Consider the following 20,788-nt stretch of genomic DNA (forward strand, 5'->3'; position numbering starts at 1 on the left):
GGTTGGTCTAGTAGTTAGAATGAAACAGGATGGAGATGCTTCTTGGGCTTTTGTGTGTGAGAGAGACTGGTGGAAGTGACTGTGTCGGCCAGTCTTTTTTTCCCCTTCTCCTTCAAATATTCCTTTTACACTGATCTTTTCTAGTATAGCATCAGGAATGTCGAGGCAAATGGAAAGTTTGCTACAGGATCATTGACCACAATTTCCTGTTCCTCAGTGTGGAAGAGAGAGAAGTTTAAAAACTAACAAGCACATTGCACTTCATTAACTGCATTGAAAAACTGTAGAAATGTGCTTGAGATAAATGGGACTATAACCCTCAAAGGGATACTGTCTGTCTGTCTGTCTGTCTCTGCCTGTCCCTCCCTCCCTCCCTCCCTCCCTCTCTATCCTCTGAATTGATTACTTTGATTCAAAATTTAGATCTGGGGTTGAAACAGTCTTGACAATGCATAACTTGCAATTGAACAACAGATCTAGATTTGCAGAACCTCCTACCATTGGTCATGGTTTCTTTTGACCCTGCATCTTTAATCTAGAATTGGGGGGTGCAGTGTTTTAGACAGGCTGATAATTTGTGGATTCTCTGAAAATGGTTTGGGGAGCACCAATTAGGTAATCTCCGAGCTAGCAGTGATCACTAGCACTGATGAAGTAACTTAGTGGGATAATGAAACCTCTTCAAACAAATAAACAAGCTCAGAGAGTACCAAGCGTTCCACAAAGAAATAAACACGCGCACTCACAGATGCCTCCATGTTTATATGTTCTTATCAGTTCTGCTGGGAAATAAAATACACTTCACCCTTTCATATTAGCATGTGTTTGGTATGATGAATATGTGAGATCTGATATGCCTTTAAAAATACATACCTGCAGGTCCTAAAGAAATAGAACACTGTATAGGAAAAAGGGCAGCTAGCATTTTGGAATCGTCCAGGTTTATAGCATCTTTAGATGAACAAATCTGGCAAGATTTGTTTGATTGTTGAGCAAGGAAAAGTTGCTGTCTTGCCTTCTTCTGGGCACTGGTCTGGACTAGAACAGGCATGTGATGATCTGAAGTGAAGAAGTTAACGTAGTCCTTCAAAGATGAAAGCAAAATTCAATTTATGGATGTGAAAAAGTGGCTTCTTCCTTTGGTTAGTTCACTTCCCATATTCACCTCTTATTTTCCTTCCTTCTCCTTCCATTGAGGCTCTTGATGCTTTCTGCATGGCACAATTGATGCTTTCAGCCAACAAAGAAAGGGCAATTTAAGCTTCAGGGGGAAAAGGACCATTAGTGATGAAAAGGACCCTCTGAACAACGAAAAGCATTGTCCTTCTCTCTGTGTGTAAGGAAGGGCCTCTAAGTAGAGCTAAGAAGGGGCTGTTTTTGCTGGGGGAAGATGTGCACAAATCCAAGATGCTCAACATCTAAACTCCATCTAAGCTGAGGGAAGCCTTCCCATGGTTTGCGTTCCTTCTTCTAGAAATGGATCCTCAAGGTACACATCTATTATTAGGAGGTGCATTTTAAGTCTTTTTAGCCTCAAAAAATCCAAATGACAGAGTAGCTGGCCTTGGGAGTAGGTTTAAATGGACTGTAGGATAAGGGGATGTACCAGATGTTCTAAGGAGGGAATGATGTCATAAGTCCAGAAAAACTTCTTAACCTTCAGGGCATAATACTGGAAAGATGACCTTAGGGTACCTAGAATAGCTCAACAAAGTTTCAGCCATTGTTTAATCTTCTGTACATCTGCCATCATCTTTTCTCTGATAGGATCCTTCATACAATAGACGAGGCTACTCTGGAGGAAATGTATTAGGGCAGCTGATATTTTTAATTCTTTAGTTAAACATTTTTGTAAATAGACGGGACAACCACTTGAGGCGGTTTAAGAAGAGACTGGGCAGCCATTTGTCTGGAATGGTATAAGGTCTCTTGCTTGAGCAGGAGGTTGGACTAGATGACCTCCAAGGTCCCTTCCAGCTCTGTTATTCTGTTATTTTATTCTGTTATTCTATGTTGTATTCATAACTTTTTTCAGACCTTCATGAATTTTTCAATGCAGTGAATCTCTTATTAGCCCATGTTTTTTCCTCCCATCTTAGTTGGCTTGCTTATGGAATATCTAAAGGTTCTTTGAGATGTACAGGATGTTAACCTAGGCCTGCTCAATCCCAGTGATTATGGCTTTTCAGACTATCTCAGTTTATATTTTGTTATTTGGGTGGCAAAGTATGTTGTCCTGGCTCTTATTGTGTGGCATTGATGGATAAGCAAATAAATAATGTGTGCATATCTTTTTTGGAATGAAATAGACTGTAGTTATATCCAGCATACTATTCTGATATAACAGGAATGCATTGAGATGTAACTCAAGCATATATATTAGATTGCGGTCCTCAACCTTGGCAACTTGCGGTCCTCAACCTTGGGACTTCAGCTTTGCTGGGTGAGGAACTCTGGGAGCTGAAGTCCACAAGTCTTAAAGTGGCCAAAGTTGAGGACCCCTGTATTAGATCATTGATGCTTTGAAGATTTTCAGACGAGATTGTTGCAGTGTGATTTGGGTGGTCTTGTCTTTGATGGACATTTGGTTCTTCCAATGGTTCTGCCTCTCTCTGGGGTGTTGGCCATGCACAAGAGGGAGGCTTTGTCATCCTGACTGTTTCATTCTGTATATATTGACTGATGTAGGAGAAGACCAAGCTGAGCCCAAGAGAGGGTTCAAAGGTTTAAAGGCATCATCACTCGAGTTATTAAGTGAATCATGAGGTCATTAAGCGAATCGGGCTTCCCCTGTTGACTTTGCCTGGCAGAAGCCAGCTGGAAAGATCAGAAATGGTGATCACATGTACGACTGTCATAAATATATTCCAGTTGCCAAGCATCCAAATTTTGATCTCGTGACCATGGCTGCTAGGGTCGTAAGTATGACAACTAGTCATTAAATCACTTTTGAAAGTATCATAGTAACTTCAAATGGTCCCTAAATGAATGGGTGTAAGTTAAGGGCCACCTGTGTATCTAGACGTTGGGATTCCCTCCTCTCTATGTGTGGATGATACCTCCACCCTCAATGCATGCTCTCTAAAGCCTCAACTCATTTTCATTAAACCCTGGTTGGTTTCTTTCTTAGTATTCCAGAGTCGCAATCTGGGAATAAAAGCTAACTTCCTAAGCTTCATTATTACAAGGGACAGTGATGCCAATTTCCTGGGTGAGATCCTTTCAAAACAAACATTTAGGTAACAACCCCTCAAGTAAAGTTCTGGTGGAAGTAAACGGAGAGAAAAAAAAATTACACAATGAACTTTGGGGAAGCTTTTCGTGTATCACCCACCTCTGTAGCTCATAAAAAGAAAGACGAGGCGAGCTTCCCAAGATACCATTTGTAAACATTCATTTTACAAGAAGGAAACTGAAAGACCCACAAGTTGTTTCCACCGGAACTTGGCACAGTTTGCTGATACGTTATTCGGCATGCTCTATGCACATCAGGTCTGACCGTTCAAAAAAGGCAGGTCACCCAGGCAAAGGGAGGCAAGCATCCCCCAAGGATGCTAAGAGGAACTGTCCTTTTAACCTTCCTGCACTTACAAGCATATCAGAGAATATGTGCCACTGCCCCGGCCATTTCCAAGAGGGACGGTTCTCGCCCAGAAGATAGGAAAGAGGCAGGCTTAATGAGCTCAAAGGCCTGTTTAACATCAGGACTTTTCCTGCAGAGATGTCACCATAACTCAGAGCCAGGCTCTTGATCTGGGCTGCCTCTATAGTTATTTCATGTTTATTTTGCCCTTCTTTCCAAGGCTGTGGTGGGGGAACAGAGCCTATACCTAAGTTCAGAGAAAAAAGCGACAATAAAGATTATCTTATATTATATCCATTTATTCTTCCCTCCCTTCCCCTGCCCTCCCCTCCCCTCCCCTTCCCTTCCCTTCCCTTTCCTTTCCTTCTCTGCCCTTCCCTCCCCTCCCCTCCCCTCCCCTGCCCTCCCCTGCCCTTCCCTTCCCTTCCCTAAAGGCAACCTTCACAACCATCCTGCAGAGCAGGGGTCTTCAAACTTGGTCCTTTGATGACTTGTGGACTTCAACTCCCAGAATTCCTCAGCCAGCGTGCCTGGGTGAGGAATGAAGTCCACAAGTCATAAAAGGGCCAAGTTTGAAGACCCCTGCTGTAGAGCAAGCTAAACTGAGATGTGTTTGCTGGAATCAATAGCCCGGTGCTCTCAGATATGTTGGATTTCAGCTCCCCATGAGCAGAACACAGATAGCCCTCGACTTACACTTCATTTAGTGACCGTTCGAAGTTACACCAGCACTGAAAAAAGTGACTTATGACCATTTTTCACACTTCCCAACCATTGCAGCATCCCTGTGGTCAGGTGCTCAAACTTCAGATGCTTGGCAACTGACATGTACTTATGACGGTTGCAGTGTTCCCGGGGTTGTGTGATCCCCTTTTGCGAGCTTCTGACAAGGAAAGTCAATGGGGGAAGTCAGATCCACTTAACAACCGTGTTACCAACTTAACAACTGCAGTGATTCACTTAAGAATTGTGGCAAGAAACGAACTAGTGATAAATGAATGTGATATGTTACCGTGAATATATACTAGTAAGATGAATGACACGTATTGACCAACTGATGCTCTTTATGACTATCGTTTCTCATATTTATTATAGCTGTTTACTATTATATTGATTAGTGTTATTGAACATATGTACCTGGACAATAGTCTGTTTGCTAAAGCTTGAAAATGTTAATGGGGGGGACAACCCCATTGTTGTTCCCAATCCTGATCCCCACCCCAAACCTCAATTCCTATACTGGTCCCATCCCTTCTCCAACCGAGGTGGCGCAGCAGTTAGGGTGCAGTACTGCAGGCCACTTTAGCTGACTGTGTTCAGCAGGTCAGCGGTTCAAATCTCACCGGCTCAAGGTTGACTCAGCCTTCCATCCTTCCGGGGTAGGTAAAATGAGGACCCAGATTGTTGGGGGCAATGTAATATATATATATATATATATATATATATATAATATATATATATATATATATATATATATATATATATATATATACATACATATATATATATACACACACACACACATTGCTTACTGGTGTACACCACTTAGAGAGTGCTTGCACTTAAAGCGGTATATAAGTCTCATAAATAAATAAATAAATACTGGTCCCATCCCTTCTCCAACCTTATAAAACTCAATAAAACTCTTTAAAAAAAAAGAATTGTGGCAAGAAAGGGCATAAAATGGGGCAAAACTCACTTATCAACCGTCTCGCTTAGCAACAGAAATGGGCTCAATTGCAGTCGTATGTCGAGGACCACCTGTACCACTTGGTGGGGAGTTGGGAGCTGCAAATCCAACACAGTTGGCGTATTCCAGCTCTCTGGCTAGAATATTTTTTGTCCTATTTGAAACTGGCTCATCTCTTTCGCCTTTGGCCCCCACATCTGCCCCATTGAAAAAGTAGTGACCAGTCCTTGCTGGAAGAATTTGTTTTTCTTTTAGTGGTACCAGATAATGTGAGTAAGGAAGGGTAAATGACAGATGTTTCTCCTCCTCTGATTTTAATCGGAGGCCTGGCACCCCGGAGGAGTCTCTCTGGTTTTTCAGAGTGATGATTATCTGGCATGCAGGGTTGATGAATGTAGACAGCTGGGACTTGTTACTTGTCATCCGGGAAGTTTTAGTCACTTCTTCCCTCTTTCAAAACCACCCTCTCCCTCCCTTCCTCTCCTCCGTCGTTGGCTCCTGCAGTTTGAGTGCCTGTCCTTCGGGTCTGAGAATTTCCTAGTCCCCATGACGGTTGCTGAGAATTTGGCAGTGGACCTATTAGATCAGGAGAAGAGCTGTCTTATGAAACTCGATGGTGCTCTCGTCTTTGTTGTTAAGATAATTTTATTAATTTTTTTTTTAAAACAAGAAAGACAAAAGCTAATAATTAAGAGGAGGGGAAGGGAGAAGCAGTAAAGAAAAGAGAGCAGAAAGCCAAAAAGTGCACGAAAAAAAAATTCCAGGGTGCCTTTGGCATAGATCCAGAATAGCAAAATATCAGAGTTGGAAGGGACCTTGGAGGTCATCTAGTCCAACCCCCTGCTCAAGCAGGAGACCCACCTACACCATTCCAGACAAGTGGCTGCCCGGTCTCTTCTTAAAAACCTCCAGTGAGGGAGTACCCACAACTTCTGGAGGCAAGCTGTTCCACTGGTTAATTGTTTTCATGGTCTTGTAAGCTAGGTATCATTGCTTTATTTATTATTTGGAGCTAGATGGGTTGACTGCTGCTGTTGTTTCTCCTCTGTCGCATTCTGCCCAGCGCTTCAGATGATTGGGCAATTTACAAATATTGTAAGTAAACAAACAAACCCAACTCACTCATTGAATTTAGGGTACTGTGTGAATTCCCCTAAAGAGTTAACTTGTTAAGCAGGCTCAACATGTCCAAAGAAAACCATGGTTTTGAAGGGAGAAGCTTGCAGGATTTCTATTTGAGAAGACCCTCTTCTGTTTACTTTTTAAGCAAACAAAGAGTGACATTGGTAATGGAGCAGACTCTGTTTTCAGCCAGGAAGCTTTTTTTTTTAAATTATTTTTTTCAACGAAAGTCTAAGTAGGAAATTGAAGACGGTGCTGCCATCTGCTGCTGCTTCCCTTCCTATTTGTAGAAATACATATGATAGCAGAATTCAAATTTATTTGAAAATAAGACATCCCTCTTGCTCAGTAGATCTCTCATTGTGCCAAAAAAAGGAAATGCTACGTGACCATAGATTCCCTGATTGTAGGGCTAGTAAAAATGAGTTAAGTTTAATACTAAGCTTACTTCTAAATAATGTTTCCCTTAATGCATATTTTGCTAATCCACTTAGAACAGTGCAAAAATTAGGAAGCAACGACTTTCCGTTTGGCAGCTCTCCTGCGGTCATTTCCCTTTGCCTAACTTTACTGAGGGGGCAGTTCTAGTCAACCAACTTTCGCAGTCTTAGAGCATAGAATAGAGATCATCTAGTCCAATCCTCGCCCTGCTGGAGCAGGAGACCCTATACCAGGGGTATCAAACTGAGGGCCGAATCAGCATTCTGGTTGCCCTCAGGGGGCTGGGTGGGTGTGGCCAGGGTGGGTGTGGCCTACTGGGTGGGTGTGGCCACCTCTACATCGTTTGCGTCAAGGGCGCCTATGGGGACCTGGGCAGGAGTGGGACAGATCTGAGGGTCTCTGGCAGAAGGGAGTGGGACCAGGGCAAGTGCCAAGGCATGGTCCACTGGAGGAGCCTCACTGCTCCTCTCAGGCCATACCGGGGGGGGGGGGCTTATGGAGCTAAGACTGAATGCGTTTCAGCATAGATGGCCACCACAAAATTGTACATTGGGTTTTATAAAACCCAGCTGAAGGCCTAGGACTGGGGCAACGATGCGCGTGCCCACAGAGAGGGCTCTGAGTGCCACCTCTGGCACCCACGCCATAGGTTCGCCACCACTGCCTTAGAGTATGCAATAGATTTGTGCCCTCTGATTTATTTGTTTGTTTGTTTATTCAATACTACATGGCTGAATCTTAAAAACCAGTAGTGGTTTACACCAATAAATGCCCTATAAAGAAACACATAATAGAACCAATGTACGTTAAATTACAAGCCCATAAAAACAATCTATCGAAAACTATGTCTGCACCAGTTTTTTTTTTTACAAGGAGGCTTGGGGATGAATTTCTTAGAAAAAGTCTTGAGAAGAAAAAAAATCAGGACTGGGTGAAATTCCTTTAGGAGCTTCAGCAAGCTTGTGGGTTGTCAGTCATCTATAGTTTAATTGCTTAGATCTTTTGATGGATTCCCCCCCCCCCCAAATAAGCTGCTTTAGGAGAACTTGATTCCCTTAGGAAACCAGGCAATAATGTCACTATCCTCATATGGGATTCATTATTATGTTTTTTTATTTAATGTTTTGAAGTACTCCTTTGGTGGTGTTTTGTATCAATTTCAGAAACATCCACGATTGATCCTGAATAATTGGCTTCCTTCAGATGAGAAGCCAGTTGCCGACCAGCTAATTAACCCGCCCTTAAATAGAAGGAATGATTTTTTTTCATGGTTCGCTATGGATTTTCCTCTAATTCTGGTCTAGCTTCCAAATATTTTTTTATTGTAAGGTTGCCGATTTCACCGGAATCTGTTTTCTGGTGGTTATCTGGAAAGCTTTCTTACAATGTCTTTGAGACCCTACTGTCTCTTTTGGTGGAATTGGAAGCAAAAATCAATGTTGGGCATATTTTAGGCTACACACCGGTACAAGCAGTGGTTCACACCATTTTGGCAGAACCGATAGCTAATTTTTTTTGTTGCCCAGGCCCAGAATTGACTTCCGGATGCGGCATCCACACAGAGGACTGTTTTTTTCACATATTTGAATCCCACCACTGGGTATAAGATACTGAGTCTGTCTCCAATTATACCTTCTGGGATTTTCTATTAGGAAAGATCAGATAGGGCTCAACAGTTCCAGCTTGAAATCATGAACAATTTCTGCTAGTCCATGTTGGCGATTTGGGGGAGAGCTACCCTTCCTTTGCTCTTAAATGACACTGTCTCCTTTTCCTGTGTTTTGAAACCAGTTTATCAACATGGAGTTGCTGAATTTTTGGTCGTGTTCCAAGCTCTTCAACCTGTCATTCTTCGGAGCTGTTTAACCATGCAAAAGATTTTAAGGATATGTTTTACAAGTGGTGTGTGATAGGGCCTGTCCACTGGGGTTCTGAACGGTCAAGAAAGGAAAGAAAGGACATTAAAAAAAAATTAATTGAACCGAGTGGTGTCCTGCTGGTTTGGCTTTTATTTCTACCAGTTTTCTAAAGTGCAGTGTTTTTAAAAATCTCTGCTGCTGCTTTAATATTTCTTCCTTAAGGAGTTTTGGACTTCAGTTTCGCCATCCAGTTGCAGGATTGAGGTATAGCAGTCTAGAAAAATGAAGGACTGGGGTGACATGATTCCAGTTATTAGAGGGGCTGCCATAAAGAAGGGGGAGTCAACTTATTTTCCAAAGCACCAGAGAGCAGGACAAGAAACGATAGATGGAAACTAATCAAGGAGAGGAACAACCTGGAATTAAGGAGAAACTTCCTAACAGTGAGAACAATTGACCAGTGGAGTGATTTGCCTTCAGAAGTTTTGTGGGCTTCATTACTGGAGGTTTTTAAGAAGAGACTGGACAGCCACTTGTCTGAAATGGTATAAGGTCTCCTGCTTTTGGACTAGAAGATCTCCAAGGTTCCTTCCAGCCCTATTCTGAATGAAAGATCTCCACTCTCCTTTGTTCTGTGAATGAATAGTCTGCCACTAGATGGCATCTAGATTGCATCGGTGGCAACATAGTTCTTAACAGAGAAGTATGCCTCTGAACACTACTTTATGCAGAAGTGGAAACTGTGAAGAGGCGAGAACTGTATTGATTAGGGCTCTGTCTACTAGGTATTGCCTAGGCCAGCCTCCTGTTCCCCATCTGTGAGATTGGAGTGCCCACCATCTAAAGCAGCGTTTCTCAACCTTGACCATTTTAAGGCATGTGGACTTCAACTCCCAGAATTCCACAGCCAGCAATGCTGGCTGTGGAATTCTGGGAGTTGAAGTCCACATGCCTTAAAATGGTCAAGGTTGAGAAACACTGATGTAGAATCTTCTGCCTCATTTGCCACCCATGCTCAGCATGGGTTGCTTAGCCTTTTGGTTCTAAAATTTGGTCAAGTCGGCATGGATAAAACTGGCACATGGTTGCAAGTGAGTTTGGTCCATTCACTCAATGTACAGTGGATTCTTCTGTCTTCAGTGACATAAACAAAAAGTGTATACTCGTATCTTCAGCATTGTGAGGCTGCCTGCTGTTACTGTTACTGGGTTTTTTCCCCTCCCATTGCTCCCTTGCAACCAAACCCCAATGTTTCCTGGGACTTCAGTCTGAGCATATTTCTTTGGCAGCCAATCCAATCCAGTAGGATGTTGCTCTAAATAAGAACCTCCATTCCTACAAGTTCTGTGTTGTGGGAGAAAGCCCAAACCAACAAGTTGACTGGCGGATGAGATGTTATAAACATGTGGGATTAATTTGCAAAATAAATCTCAGTATCTTTGGTAGTGAATTGAGAGCTTTCCGTGTATATGACCCGGGGATAGCAGACCAGCTTGCCTTCTGTCATCTATGGATGTTGGTGCAGGCCGTTTGGATGGTGGGGTCCTTGGTGCTCTCTGAGCATGGTGGTTTTCTTGCGGACGTTTCATTGCCAACCTAGATAACATCAGTGCTAGTTTAGATGGTGTTCTGTAGCCAGCACCTTTTCAATTCAAGTACTGTAACTTGCAAAGTTCTAAATGTGTAACCAGGATCCTGGGTACGATCTCAGGATGCATCGTGAAATGCCCTCAAAATCTCTGAAAGCTGCAGAAATGCTGGGACAGAAAAATACGGCAGGATGTGTATATTATACAAGACATTCTTATCCATAGTTCACTCAGCTCTGGCTTACTAAAAAATAGATAATCTAATTTTCCAGCAGGTAAAAATATACTTCACCATAGATGATTTGCTTGGGTTGGGTAAATGCAACAGACTAGATTAAAATGAGATGAACTACAAGTAATCTTTGACTTACAACTGTTCGTTTAGTGACCGTTGGAAGTTACGTCACCGCTGAAAAAAGTGACTTATGCCCATTTTTCACACTTACGACCCTTGCAGCATCCCTGTGGTCACGTGATCAAAATTCGGAGGCTTGGCAGTTGGCATGTATTTATGACAATTGCAATGTCCCAGGGTCACCTTTTGCCACCTTCTGACAAACAAAGTCAACGGGGGAAGCCAGATTCACTTAATAACTGTGTTACTAACTTATCAAGTGCAGCGATTCATTTAACAACGGTGGCAATAAAGGTTGTAAAATGGGGCAAAGCCCACTTAAGGCATGTCTCACTTAGCAGCAGAAATGTTGGGCTCAATTGTGGCCATATGTCAAGGACCAACTGTAGTTTTCAGCCTGGTGTGCCACGTGAAAAATCGCAGTGAGATTTCCCTTAAGCGATGCTTTAACATCGTTATGGGTTCCGTGCATTTGCTTGCCCCAGTGGCTGATGCAGGTCCCTCTATTGACCCAACACAAGGAATTCCTTCTTTCAAATTTGCCATGAATGGCAAAGGCCAGAGAGAGCCAGCTGGGTTTACACAACAGGTTATGCAAAATGTGGTGGTCTTAATTGCATCATTGTGTGTTGCGTTTCCTCCGGTGGTTGTGGCCTAGTCCAGTGGTGAAGAACCTACGGCACGGGTGCCAGAGGCGGCACTCAGAGCCCCCTCTGTGGGCACGTGCGCCATCGCCCCAGTCCTAGGCCTTCAGCTGGGTTTTATAAAACCTTTTTGCTTTAGGCCTCTGCTGCCATGTGCAAAAAAAAAAAAAAGGTTCAATCAGTCAATTTCAACTTCTCGCGGGAAAAAAAAGGATCTTGCAAAGTTGGAATTGATTGATTAAACTTTTTAGTCCCACCCAGTCTGCCGTTACCACCACAGCCACGCCCGCCCAATGGACCACACCCACCCAGCACCCGACAATGCATAAGTGGGTTTTGGGTTGTAGTTTGGGCACTCGGTCTCTAAAAGGTTCGCCATCACTGGCCTAGTCAATAAACCATGACTTGATCATGGGACCTTATTTACTAAAAAAAAGGGGGGGATTCTAACTTTGGGCCAGTGGCGGGGGGGGGGAAATAATAGTTCTGAGCATATCTCCTGATTTCAAATTTGATTATAGCTGAAAAGCTCAGCCAGTTTCAAGCTGCTCTGCCTTTCTTCATGAATCCGCTCGCTGTCTTGAGCTGCACAACTCAAGCCATGAAAAGTGCCACAGTATTTCTCCAGATTGCATCATTTTTCAGGCTTTCATAACAATGTGGCTAGCCTAATATGAAACAGATATCAAAGGGGCTCTCTGTTTGCTGTGCGACTCCGTTAAAAAGGTCAGCGAGTGGAAGGAGAAGCTCAGGAGGAGAGGGCTGACATGGAACAGCTACAGCACAGTTGGGTTGGAAAAAAAAAAGAGGGGGGGGGCTGTTTTAAAAATCTGCCGCCCCAGACTTTGGTTTGGAAATGAATAGCTGGTTCACATCACCAAAAGCTCTGGAAAGCACACAGCTCTTCCAGATGTTTTTAATAAGACAGCTTGGAAGCATCTCTTCAGCAGGCGATGTTGATGTTGTTTTTTTGCAGTCCTTCATATCACCAGGTTTCTCTGAAAAAAAAAAAGAAAAAAACCCAAAACTTCAATTTTCCATCAAGTGTCCTCCAGCAATTTTGAGCATTCTCAAAATAATACGGGGCTGAAAATTGTGACTTCTTCACATGTGGTTAAACAAATCGTGCCTGAGTGTAATGGAGCAGGCTCCCGGAAATGGGCACAAATTGACGAAACATGGCTTTTTCAAAACAGATACAAAATGTTTGTCTTGACATTGCATCTCTTTAATACCAACAATGTTAGCTAGTTTGGGTAACGGAACATCTGTAAGAAAACAATCAAGCTCAGAGAGCATCAAGAAACCCTCATTTCAATCCTTCTTTATAGCTATTGTTTTGACTCTTCACTTCTCCTAGAGTTGGATAGAAGATTGGAAGCTCTGGGTCTTTGGATGAGAAGCAAACTTATTGCCTGAATGTGTTTTTTATGACACACCAACTTTTTCTTTCCGCCAAGAATTTCGTTACACCCAGATTGGTAATAGCTTGGTTTGAGAAATTTACACACCTTTTTTGCTAGTAGCTCTTATAGTCATGGCAACCCTGTGAGTTTAAAATAGGGGGAAAAAATGTTCCAAGCTACACAAGGTCTGAGCCCTATCTTCCTTGCCTCAGAGTTGCCAAAGAATTTGTCTGAAACTGGAGAAAGGCAGCCTAAGTGTGATGGATTAGAGACTCCATACAAAACTGAGAAAAGCAGAGCAGATCGAATGGTGAGTGTAACCAATTTGACTATTTCTCACCACAACTGTTTACAGCATGAGAAAATGCGGCCTGCCTAGAACAAGCTGAGTCAGCAGCTGTTGCTGGGGAGGAAATTTAGCTGAACCCCTGAAAAAAAATGGAAGCAAGTACAGAACTCAACCAAGAATGTTCTGATTTAAATGCATATCTCACCGGGTCCCTCGGTTTGAGTGTTTAGGCACGGTAGGAGAACTGAGGTGGAATTTGGAGAGATGGTTTGGAAACTTGGGTTCCTTGGAATTTGGCATGTCCCACTGTGGGCAAAACCTCAGACCATGCTGATGGAAAAGGTCTTGATGCATATCCAGTGCAGCTTGTAGCTTCTGAGAAAACATATATTGTATGCCCTTTTCGGAAGTGCAGTGCTTTTGCAGTCACCTCCACAGTGCAGTCACCTCTAGATCTCCAAGAGTTTGGGTTGTAGTCAATAGGAGGATTTAGTAGACTTCCTATAGCAATAGCGCTTAGACTTATATACCGCTTCACAATGCTTTACAGCACTCTCTGGGTGGTTGACAAAGTCTGCATCTTGCCCCCAACAATCTGGGTCCTCATTTTACTGGGCTGTGAAAGATGGAAGATTGAGTCAACCTTGAGCTGGTTAGGATCGAACTCCAGACTGTGGGCAGAGTTTGCCTGCAATCCTGCATTCTAACCACTCTGCCAATAGGACTTCCTATTGACTACAAAAGCTGTGTTGGTCAGTTCAATGGCGCTTCAGCACAGATTGTTGCTTTATACCAGTGGTGGCAAACCTATGGCACATGTGCCAGTGGTGGCACACAGAGCCCTCTTGGGATTGCATATCATCACAACTAGCTTCATATATCCCATCTGGTTCTTAGCTCTCTTAGTTCAGCTTTAGTATAGTTCTTAATAATATTTTAATTCTGTGTTTTTTTTAAACTGGTTTTTACTTGTTTTATAACTTGTAAGCCATCCAGTGTAACTTTGTAGGTGAGATGGATAAGATAAAAATATAATGAATGAATGAATAAATAAAGAAATGAATACTACATAACCCAAACCAAACAATTTGCATTATGACTGAATATGATATGTTAAACCCAGCCGGTGACTAATAAACATGATAGTTCCATATAAGTTTTAGAAGGAATTGTTAGATCTACACATTTTACTGAAACATAACACAATCTATTTTGGGCTTATATACATGTTCTACCAGCTGGCAACACTTGGATGGCTTTATCTAGTCTTCAAAGTCAAGCAGAGTTGGGGCCTTCAAACCAGATCAGCTAACCAACTCCACAGGAAAACTAAAATGACCTTGAATTAGGCTGTGATAGCAGAATTTTTAAGTCTGTCCATATCTTCCTTTCCATCTTTCTTTTACCCACGGGAAATGGGGGAAGAGGTGGGTGGGCTGGTTTCAGTCTCTGTGTAATACTCTCCCACATCCCTTGATGTAACAAATGCTTCTTGATATTTCCTAATCTGGTGGTTCCCTGACAGCTTCTGAATTCTTTCTCCAAGGTTATCTCCCTGGCTTGCTGTAGCCAGTTTAATACTTAGATGGGTGACCAGTATGACATCTTCAGACTGTAGACTAGACAGAGCTAAAAAAAAAAAAAAAAGTCCAGAATAAGGCAATGAGAAACTACTTCCACAAACCACTCCAAAACTGTGCAAATGCAGCTATAGTTTCTTTCAAAGGAGACTTTTTATAATTCGAATCCAGTGATTGGAAAATCATGATTTATGGCGAGTGAACCAGGCTCCTTTGGGTTCTACAAACTGTGGTTTAAAGAAGTACAGTATAGAAATGTGTGCAGTCATTGATGAAAGTCTTGTCAATTTGAGCACTCCAAATTACATTTCAGCGCTAAGATGTGAAGTCCTAGTAGTGTTCTAGCAAGATCCCATGTAGTAAGCTTTCTGGTAGGTCCAGCCCCCTGCAGACTGAATTATTCAGCTCTGAATAATAATTATTCAGTTCAATTATCCAGCTTTGTTTTTGGTGCCTGCCTAGAGCATCTGGCTTTTACAGCACTTAGAAACCATAACTAGCACATCATGTTCTCCCTGCGTCTAATATGTCTAATGCTGCATACTGCTCCTCTAAGTCAGTCTCTCTCTCTCTCTCTCTCTCTCTCTCTCTCTCTCTCTCTCTCTCTCTCTCTCTCTCTCTCTCTCTCTCTCTCTCCCCTCCCTCCCCCTCTCCCTCTCCCCCTGTCTCCCTGTGTGTGCGTGTGCGCATGCGCATGCTAGAATTAGTCCAGTGGAACTTAGATATTTATCTTGTTATAAGGTTTTAAGGGGCTTGCAGTTCATGTGGAAAATGTTGACATGTTTCCTCCACGTCATGGTGCGTTTGAACCTTTCCAAGATATTTTTTATCATGATGGAAGGCACTCCATCTATAGTTTACCCCCTATTGAAATCAGATTATGGAACATCTGCCTGTTTCCTTTCCCTCTTAATCAAACTCTGCCATCTTTTCCACCGTAAGAATACCAGAAATGGCCAGGAAATGGATGAGGCCAAAGATCTATTGCTTCCGGCTTTGTCTTCTTCCTACAATGGCTGATCAGATGCACAGAGGTAGGATAGAAAGGCACCTGCCAATCACATTCCTTGGCATCCTGACGCTATTAATATATAACAGTCCTGACAACTAGCCAACCCAGCAAGAATTCTTTACACAAGTCTTCTCAATTGTCACACTCAGACACTCTCCCCACACACACTCAGGTCTCTAAGGGGACGTGTCTCTGGCCTAAGAGATGCTATGGAGATGTGTAGGGCAACTAGGCAGATGTTACGGAGAAGCCGTAGGCAAGGAAAAGAGTGGGAAAAGGGATATTTTTAAATGATAAGAGAGTCTTAATGGAGTACATCTAATTGCTTTCTCTAGGACTCACTGGCTACCCTTATACATACGGAGAAAAATGTGTGACTTGTACTACCTGGATCCCCTTATCTGGATATTTGTGACCCCCACTTCCCCACTGCACATTTTGTCCTTTATTCTCATATGGCACCAATCGCTGAAGAGATATTGACATATTTGTTAGGCTGCTCAGGGACAGATAGCAGAGGCAAGATAGGTCTTCTCTCCTGTAACTGGCTATTGCCCTTTGATCCCCCACCTGTGCAGGTGGAGATTTTAAGTGGCTGTTGGCCATTAGCAGAGGAGAAGGCAATCTGAGGGGGGTCTTGGGTTCTTCTCTGTTTGGGGGACCCTGGTGAGTGTATCTGGCAGAAATTGGTACTGCCGGTTGAACTGGTGGAGGCAATTGTCCTCTGGCCCCTGCAATCAAATCTGGCAGTTCTTTGGGACATTAAAGCAATGGATGGGGTGAGAATAGCAGGATAGTAAGAAGCCCCAGGGAAATAGAAATGAATCCTTGGCAGTGATCTAAAGATGCTTTTGTGCAGTCTTGTGAATGACTGATTTTGCAGTGTTTGAGGATATGCGTAATTTGCAGTTTAGGTCCAGCCTCAGAAATGCCTGTTGGAACTTTTCATGGAGGAATGGAAACAGGTTGAGTTCCCCCAAAATTGCCTGTCTGTGAGTCACCCCTCTGGTTCTGTCGTTACCTTTGGGAAGAAGAAACAGTGAGTCCTAGATGCTTTGCTGTATAGTTGCTGTTCTATAACTTAACTGGGTCAAAAGGGATCCTGTTTCCCTATTTTATCACAGCATTCCCCAAAGTTTGCTTCTCCTGCATCTTTTTTTTTTTTTTTTGCATCTATAACCAAGAATCAGGGTTAAAGCAACATGGGGAAGGGGGTGGAGAAGAGGAACTACAGGAAGATCTCATCTCTTCAGAGACCAGCCTGGGCTGAAATGGAGGCTGAAAAAGACTCAAATGATCTTGAAAACAGGAAACTGTGTGGCAGTGTTTTCTCCGATGTGAATAAGCCATTGAGAAGCAGAGGCAGTGAGCCCTTTGGCCAAAGCGAAGGTAAAGATGGGGAGGGGAGGGGGCTGGTCTTTCAAAAAATCAAAATACACCCTTTGGCTTAGGACAAAAAAAAGGGGGAATCACTTTTCCCCTTCCTTTTCACAAGTCAATCAAGCATTTATTTTTTTTTGTCTGCTCAAAGCAGAATGAGTCCTGAGTATGTCTCCCCCCCCCCCTTGTTCCTGTCTGTGTTTTGAGAAGTTCTGAGCCAGAGGACTGTCTTGGATTTCAGACAGCTCTGGGCCCGAATGCTTGCATTTAAAACATTCAAGATTCACAGTGTTGTCCTTCCCGGGATCAATGCAAGAGTCAGCCACCCCTTTGGAGAGCTGCAGTTTTCCTGTGCGGTTGGTTTCATCCCCTTGGAAGAGAAATGAATCGGGGCCGTAGGAGGAGAAGATTGCCCTGCCCCCTCCCACCTCTCTCCAAAGAGATGAATCATATTCCCACAATTGCAATTAAATTTTCAGCTCTCACAGAATTCTGGGGCAGTGAGCAAAAACAGTGACGTCTGAACTTGGGTCAAGAGGGAGTGTCTCCCTCATCTCCTCCTGCCTGTTGCTGTCATTAGGCTTTTCTTCAAAAACTGATCCAAGACCAAACTTTGGACGCTGGGTGAAAAGACGACCATCGTCGGGAAGAAGCTTAGAAATCCAATCGGGGCAGCTGTTTGTGGTTATTTTTAAAATATTATTTTTTGTTTCCTCTTACTGGATGGTCTTCCCTCCTCCACCTCATCCTTCAGCAGCAGCATTTTCTTTGAACTGAGTTGCCACCCTTCGGTTGGAATTAGAACTTTTGAGCAGAGCTTTTGCCCTTGTCTTCTTTTCCTTCTTGGTCCATTTGAAACATCTGGCTTTGGCTCTCTGTCTCCGGCTTCTCTCTCTCTCTTTTTTTTCCCCTGGATGCAAAGTCTCTTTCAGCGCTTAAAAAAAGGAGACTTGACCACGTTCTGTGAGGAGAAGTTTCAAGGAAGACTTGCTGTTCTGTTTTTTAAAATAAATATCTTTTTGCACGGCTAACCGTCTCCCGGGTCTCCATCCTGCGTGCTGTTCTTCCTTTCCATACAAGTCACTCTGTTCCAAGAAGACTTTTTAATCAGCCAGCTGGAGGGCTGCTGGGTTGTGTTTTCCTCCTCCTTCCCGGGAACCGAGCTGGCTGGACTCTGCGATTCAGAGAAGGTCCACTCCAAAGCACAAGGACCCTCCGCCAAGACATCCGGGAGAGGCTTCTGGACTGCTTGACCCTCTCTAGGAGTGAATGGTTGACTTGGCTCTTCTCTGCTTTTTCTTTTCTTGGACAAAATGTATGAGCGGCATAAGAGACGGTACAGTCTGTGTGAGATTTCCAAAGAAGAGAGGGCTGTAGAGGTGGTGCTGCTGAAGGTATGGCATAGCGTGTGTCTCTGGCTGAGATGAAGCTCCACTTGTATCCCTCCTTTAGGGTGATCGGGGTCAGATCCTGGCTAGTCTTTTCCCTTTCTCCCTTTTTCTTGTGAAGGGACTCTTTGATTCTCATCAGGAATGGGTCTGTTTCCAAGGACAGGATTTGAAATAGAAAGTAGTAGCAGAGTAATATCTGAGTAGAAGACTACCAATGGTTAGTTAGAGGTATGTTCTTTGTTGATACCCAAGGATTTCTGTGCAGGATTTTCAGTAGACAAAGAGAAAGCATTTGCTAGATTTGTAAATTACTTGGATGTCTCTAAAGTATCTTTTTAATTTTTTTTTTTAAAAATGTTTTTATTGAAAGAGTTAGTAGTCCTATGCATAGGAGGTCTGGTACAAAGACACTTACAGTGATGATGATAAATGCCATACGTTTATAGTTCCAGCTGTACATATATTATGTTTTGCGCATTCTTCTTCTAAGTTGGCATTGTTTTCTCATGCTAGCTAAGTTTGTGGTTGGTTTCGGCTAATGTTTTAATCTGGAAGTTGCTTAGCCATATTTATATTGTTTGTACTATGCATTCTATTTCTGATTTTTCTTTTTTTTCCAAGGATGTATTAGGGTGGAATCTCAGCTCTGCCCTTGCAACAGTTAGTCCAAGAAGGAACGCCTTTCTTACGTTACTCAACCCAATTTGTGTCATGCAAACCCAGAATAGGGCATCTATTGCTTTATGTTGGCCTTCCATTGGTGAACCCATCACCACTGAGTTTCATGGTGAAGAGCAGGGCTGAATCCATCTTTCACTTTTCTCCCCCTTTCATTTTTTGCATATCCAGTTTTGCAACTTCCTATGAATATCTATCCTCCCCCACAAATAAAATATCTTGGAATTTTAATACAGATGTCCTATTTTAATAACACACCAACTGTCTCCTCTCTCACCTACTTTTGAAGTTTCACTCCCTATTCCAGTCTTCCGAAGCCCTAAGTCAAGACTCAGTAACCCATGCTGCTCAGCCAAATGGAAAATCAGCTGGTGGTTTGCTAAGTGCAATTTGATTGCCTTGATTGCCTTGGCAAGGCCATATTCTTTCAGGCCTTTGAGTCCGATTTTATTTATATGTATATGCATATGTATATATGTTTTCTGAGGTTTTCGCGGGTGTTTGTATGTAGGTCTTTAGCTATTCGGGTTTTCTCCCGCGTCAAATTGGAAGTGTCTTGGTGACGTTTCGACGAAGTCCCATTCGTCGTCTTCAGGCTAGTGTTTTCTGCTTCGTGTTCCTAGAAGCACGAAGCCAAAAACACCAGCCTGAAGATGACGAATGGGACTTCGTCGAAACATCGCCAAGACACTTCCAATTTGACGCGGGAGAAAACCCAAATAACCAAAGACCTACATATGTATATATGTATAAAATCACGTGCTCTCTTTCCTGGTCCCAAAGTTTTCAGTCTGTGTGTTTTTGTTTGACTCCCCCCCCTCCTCATTGAAATCTGGAGTTAGTTGTGCCTTTAAATAGGGTATGGAGGCGGATACCTTTCTTGGCTAACGGTCCCTGGCATTTTTCCACTCTCCCCCTTTCCCCACGCTGACGCTTTCCAAGCTAAAATTAGTATCTGCTCTACCAAACAGTAAGGTGGCAATCTGAGCATGTTTTGTCACTCTTAAGAGCTTTACTTTCCTGGCAGAGAGAGAGCACGGCAGTTGAAAGAAAGCAGCCAATGGAATGGCTCAAACAGTCTGGCTTGGATATATTAATTCAGAGACATGGGGAACAGTTCAACAGTCTAAAATGGAGGCTGGGAGGGGAGGGGAGGGGTCATACATAGTTTCCTAGATCTTTTTGAACTAGTGTAGCACATTTTTAATGGCATTTAATGAAAGGAACCATGGTAGAACCCGAGGATTGGTTCATCCCTTGCATTATATGTAGATGATAGAACATAAAATTGTAGAGCTGGAAGGGATCTTGGAGGTCCTCCAGTCCAACCCCTTTCTCAAGGCAGGAGACTTTGTATCATTCCAGTCAATTGATTGTACAGTCTGTTTTTGAAAACCTCCCAGTGATGGAGCACCCATTTTGCTGTTCTGGAACCCTTTTGGCTGGGAAGTTCTTAATAATAATAAGGGACCTTGGAGGTCATCTAGTCCAACCCCCTGCTTAGGCAGGAAACCCTATACCATTTCAGACAAATGGCTGTCCAGTCTCTTCTTAAAGACTTCCAGTGTTGGAGCATTCACCGCTTCTGGAGGCAGGTTGTTGCACTGGTTAATTGTTCTAACTGTCAGGAAGTTTCTCCTTAGTTCCAGGTTGCTTCTCTCCTTGCTTAATTTCCACCTGTTGCTTCTTGTCCTGCCTTCAGGCACTTTGGAGAATAGCTCCCTCTTCTTTGTGGCAGCCCCTGAGATATTGGAACACTGCTATCATGT

General features: G+C 43.1%; 1 protein-coding gene across 13 annotated transcripts in view; it reads left to right on the forward strand.

Moving 5' to 3' along the window:
* Nucleotides 1–20,788, forward strand: part of AKAP13 (A-kinase anchoring protein 13) — a 185,026-nt gene that overhangs the window by 103,719 nt on the left and 60,519 nt on the right. The window contains exon 1 of one of the 13 annotated variants that reach the window (XM_039358935.1): nucleotides 17,259–18,344. The exons of 11 other annotated variants lie outside the window; for them this stretch is intronic. In XM_039358935.1, coding sequence (XP_039214869.1) covers nucleotides 18,264–18,344 — 81 coding nt within the window. In that variant the 5' untranslated portion in view covers nucleotides 17,259–18,263. Of the gene's footprint in view, nucleotides 1–17,258; nucleotides 18,345–20,788 lie in introns of those variants that run through there. One more of the 13 variants, XM_039358937.1, reaches the window with a different exon arrangement.

This window comes from Crotalus tigris, unplaced genomic scaffold (assembly GCF_016545835.1).
Source record: "Crotalus tigris isolate CLP2741 ecotype Arizona unplaced genomic scaffold, ASM1654583v1 scf7180000019068.10715455, whole genome shotgun sequence".
NCBI lineage: Eukaryota > Metazoa > Chordata > Lepidosauria > Squamata > Viperidae > Crotalus > Crotalus tigris.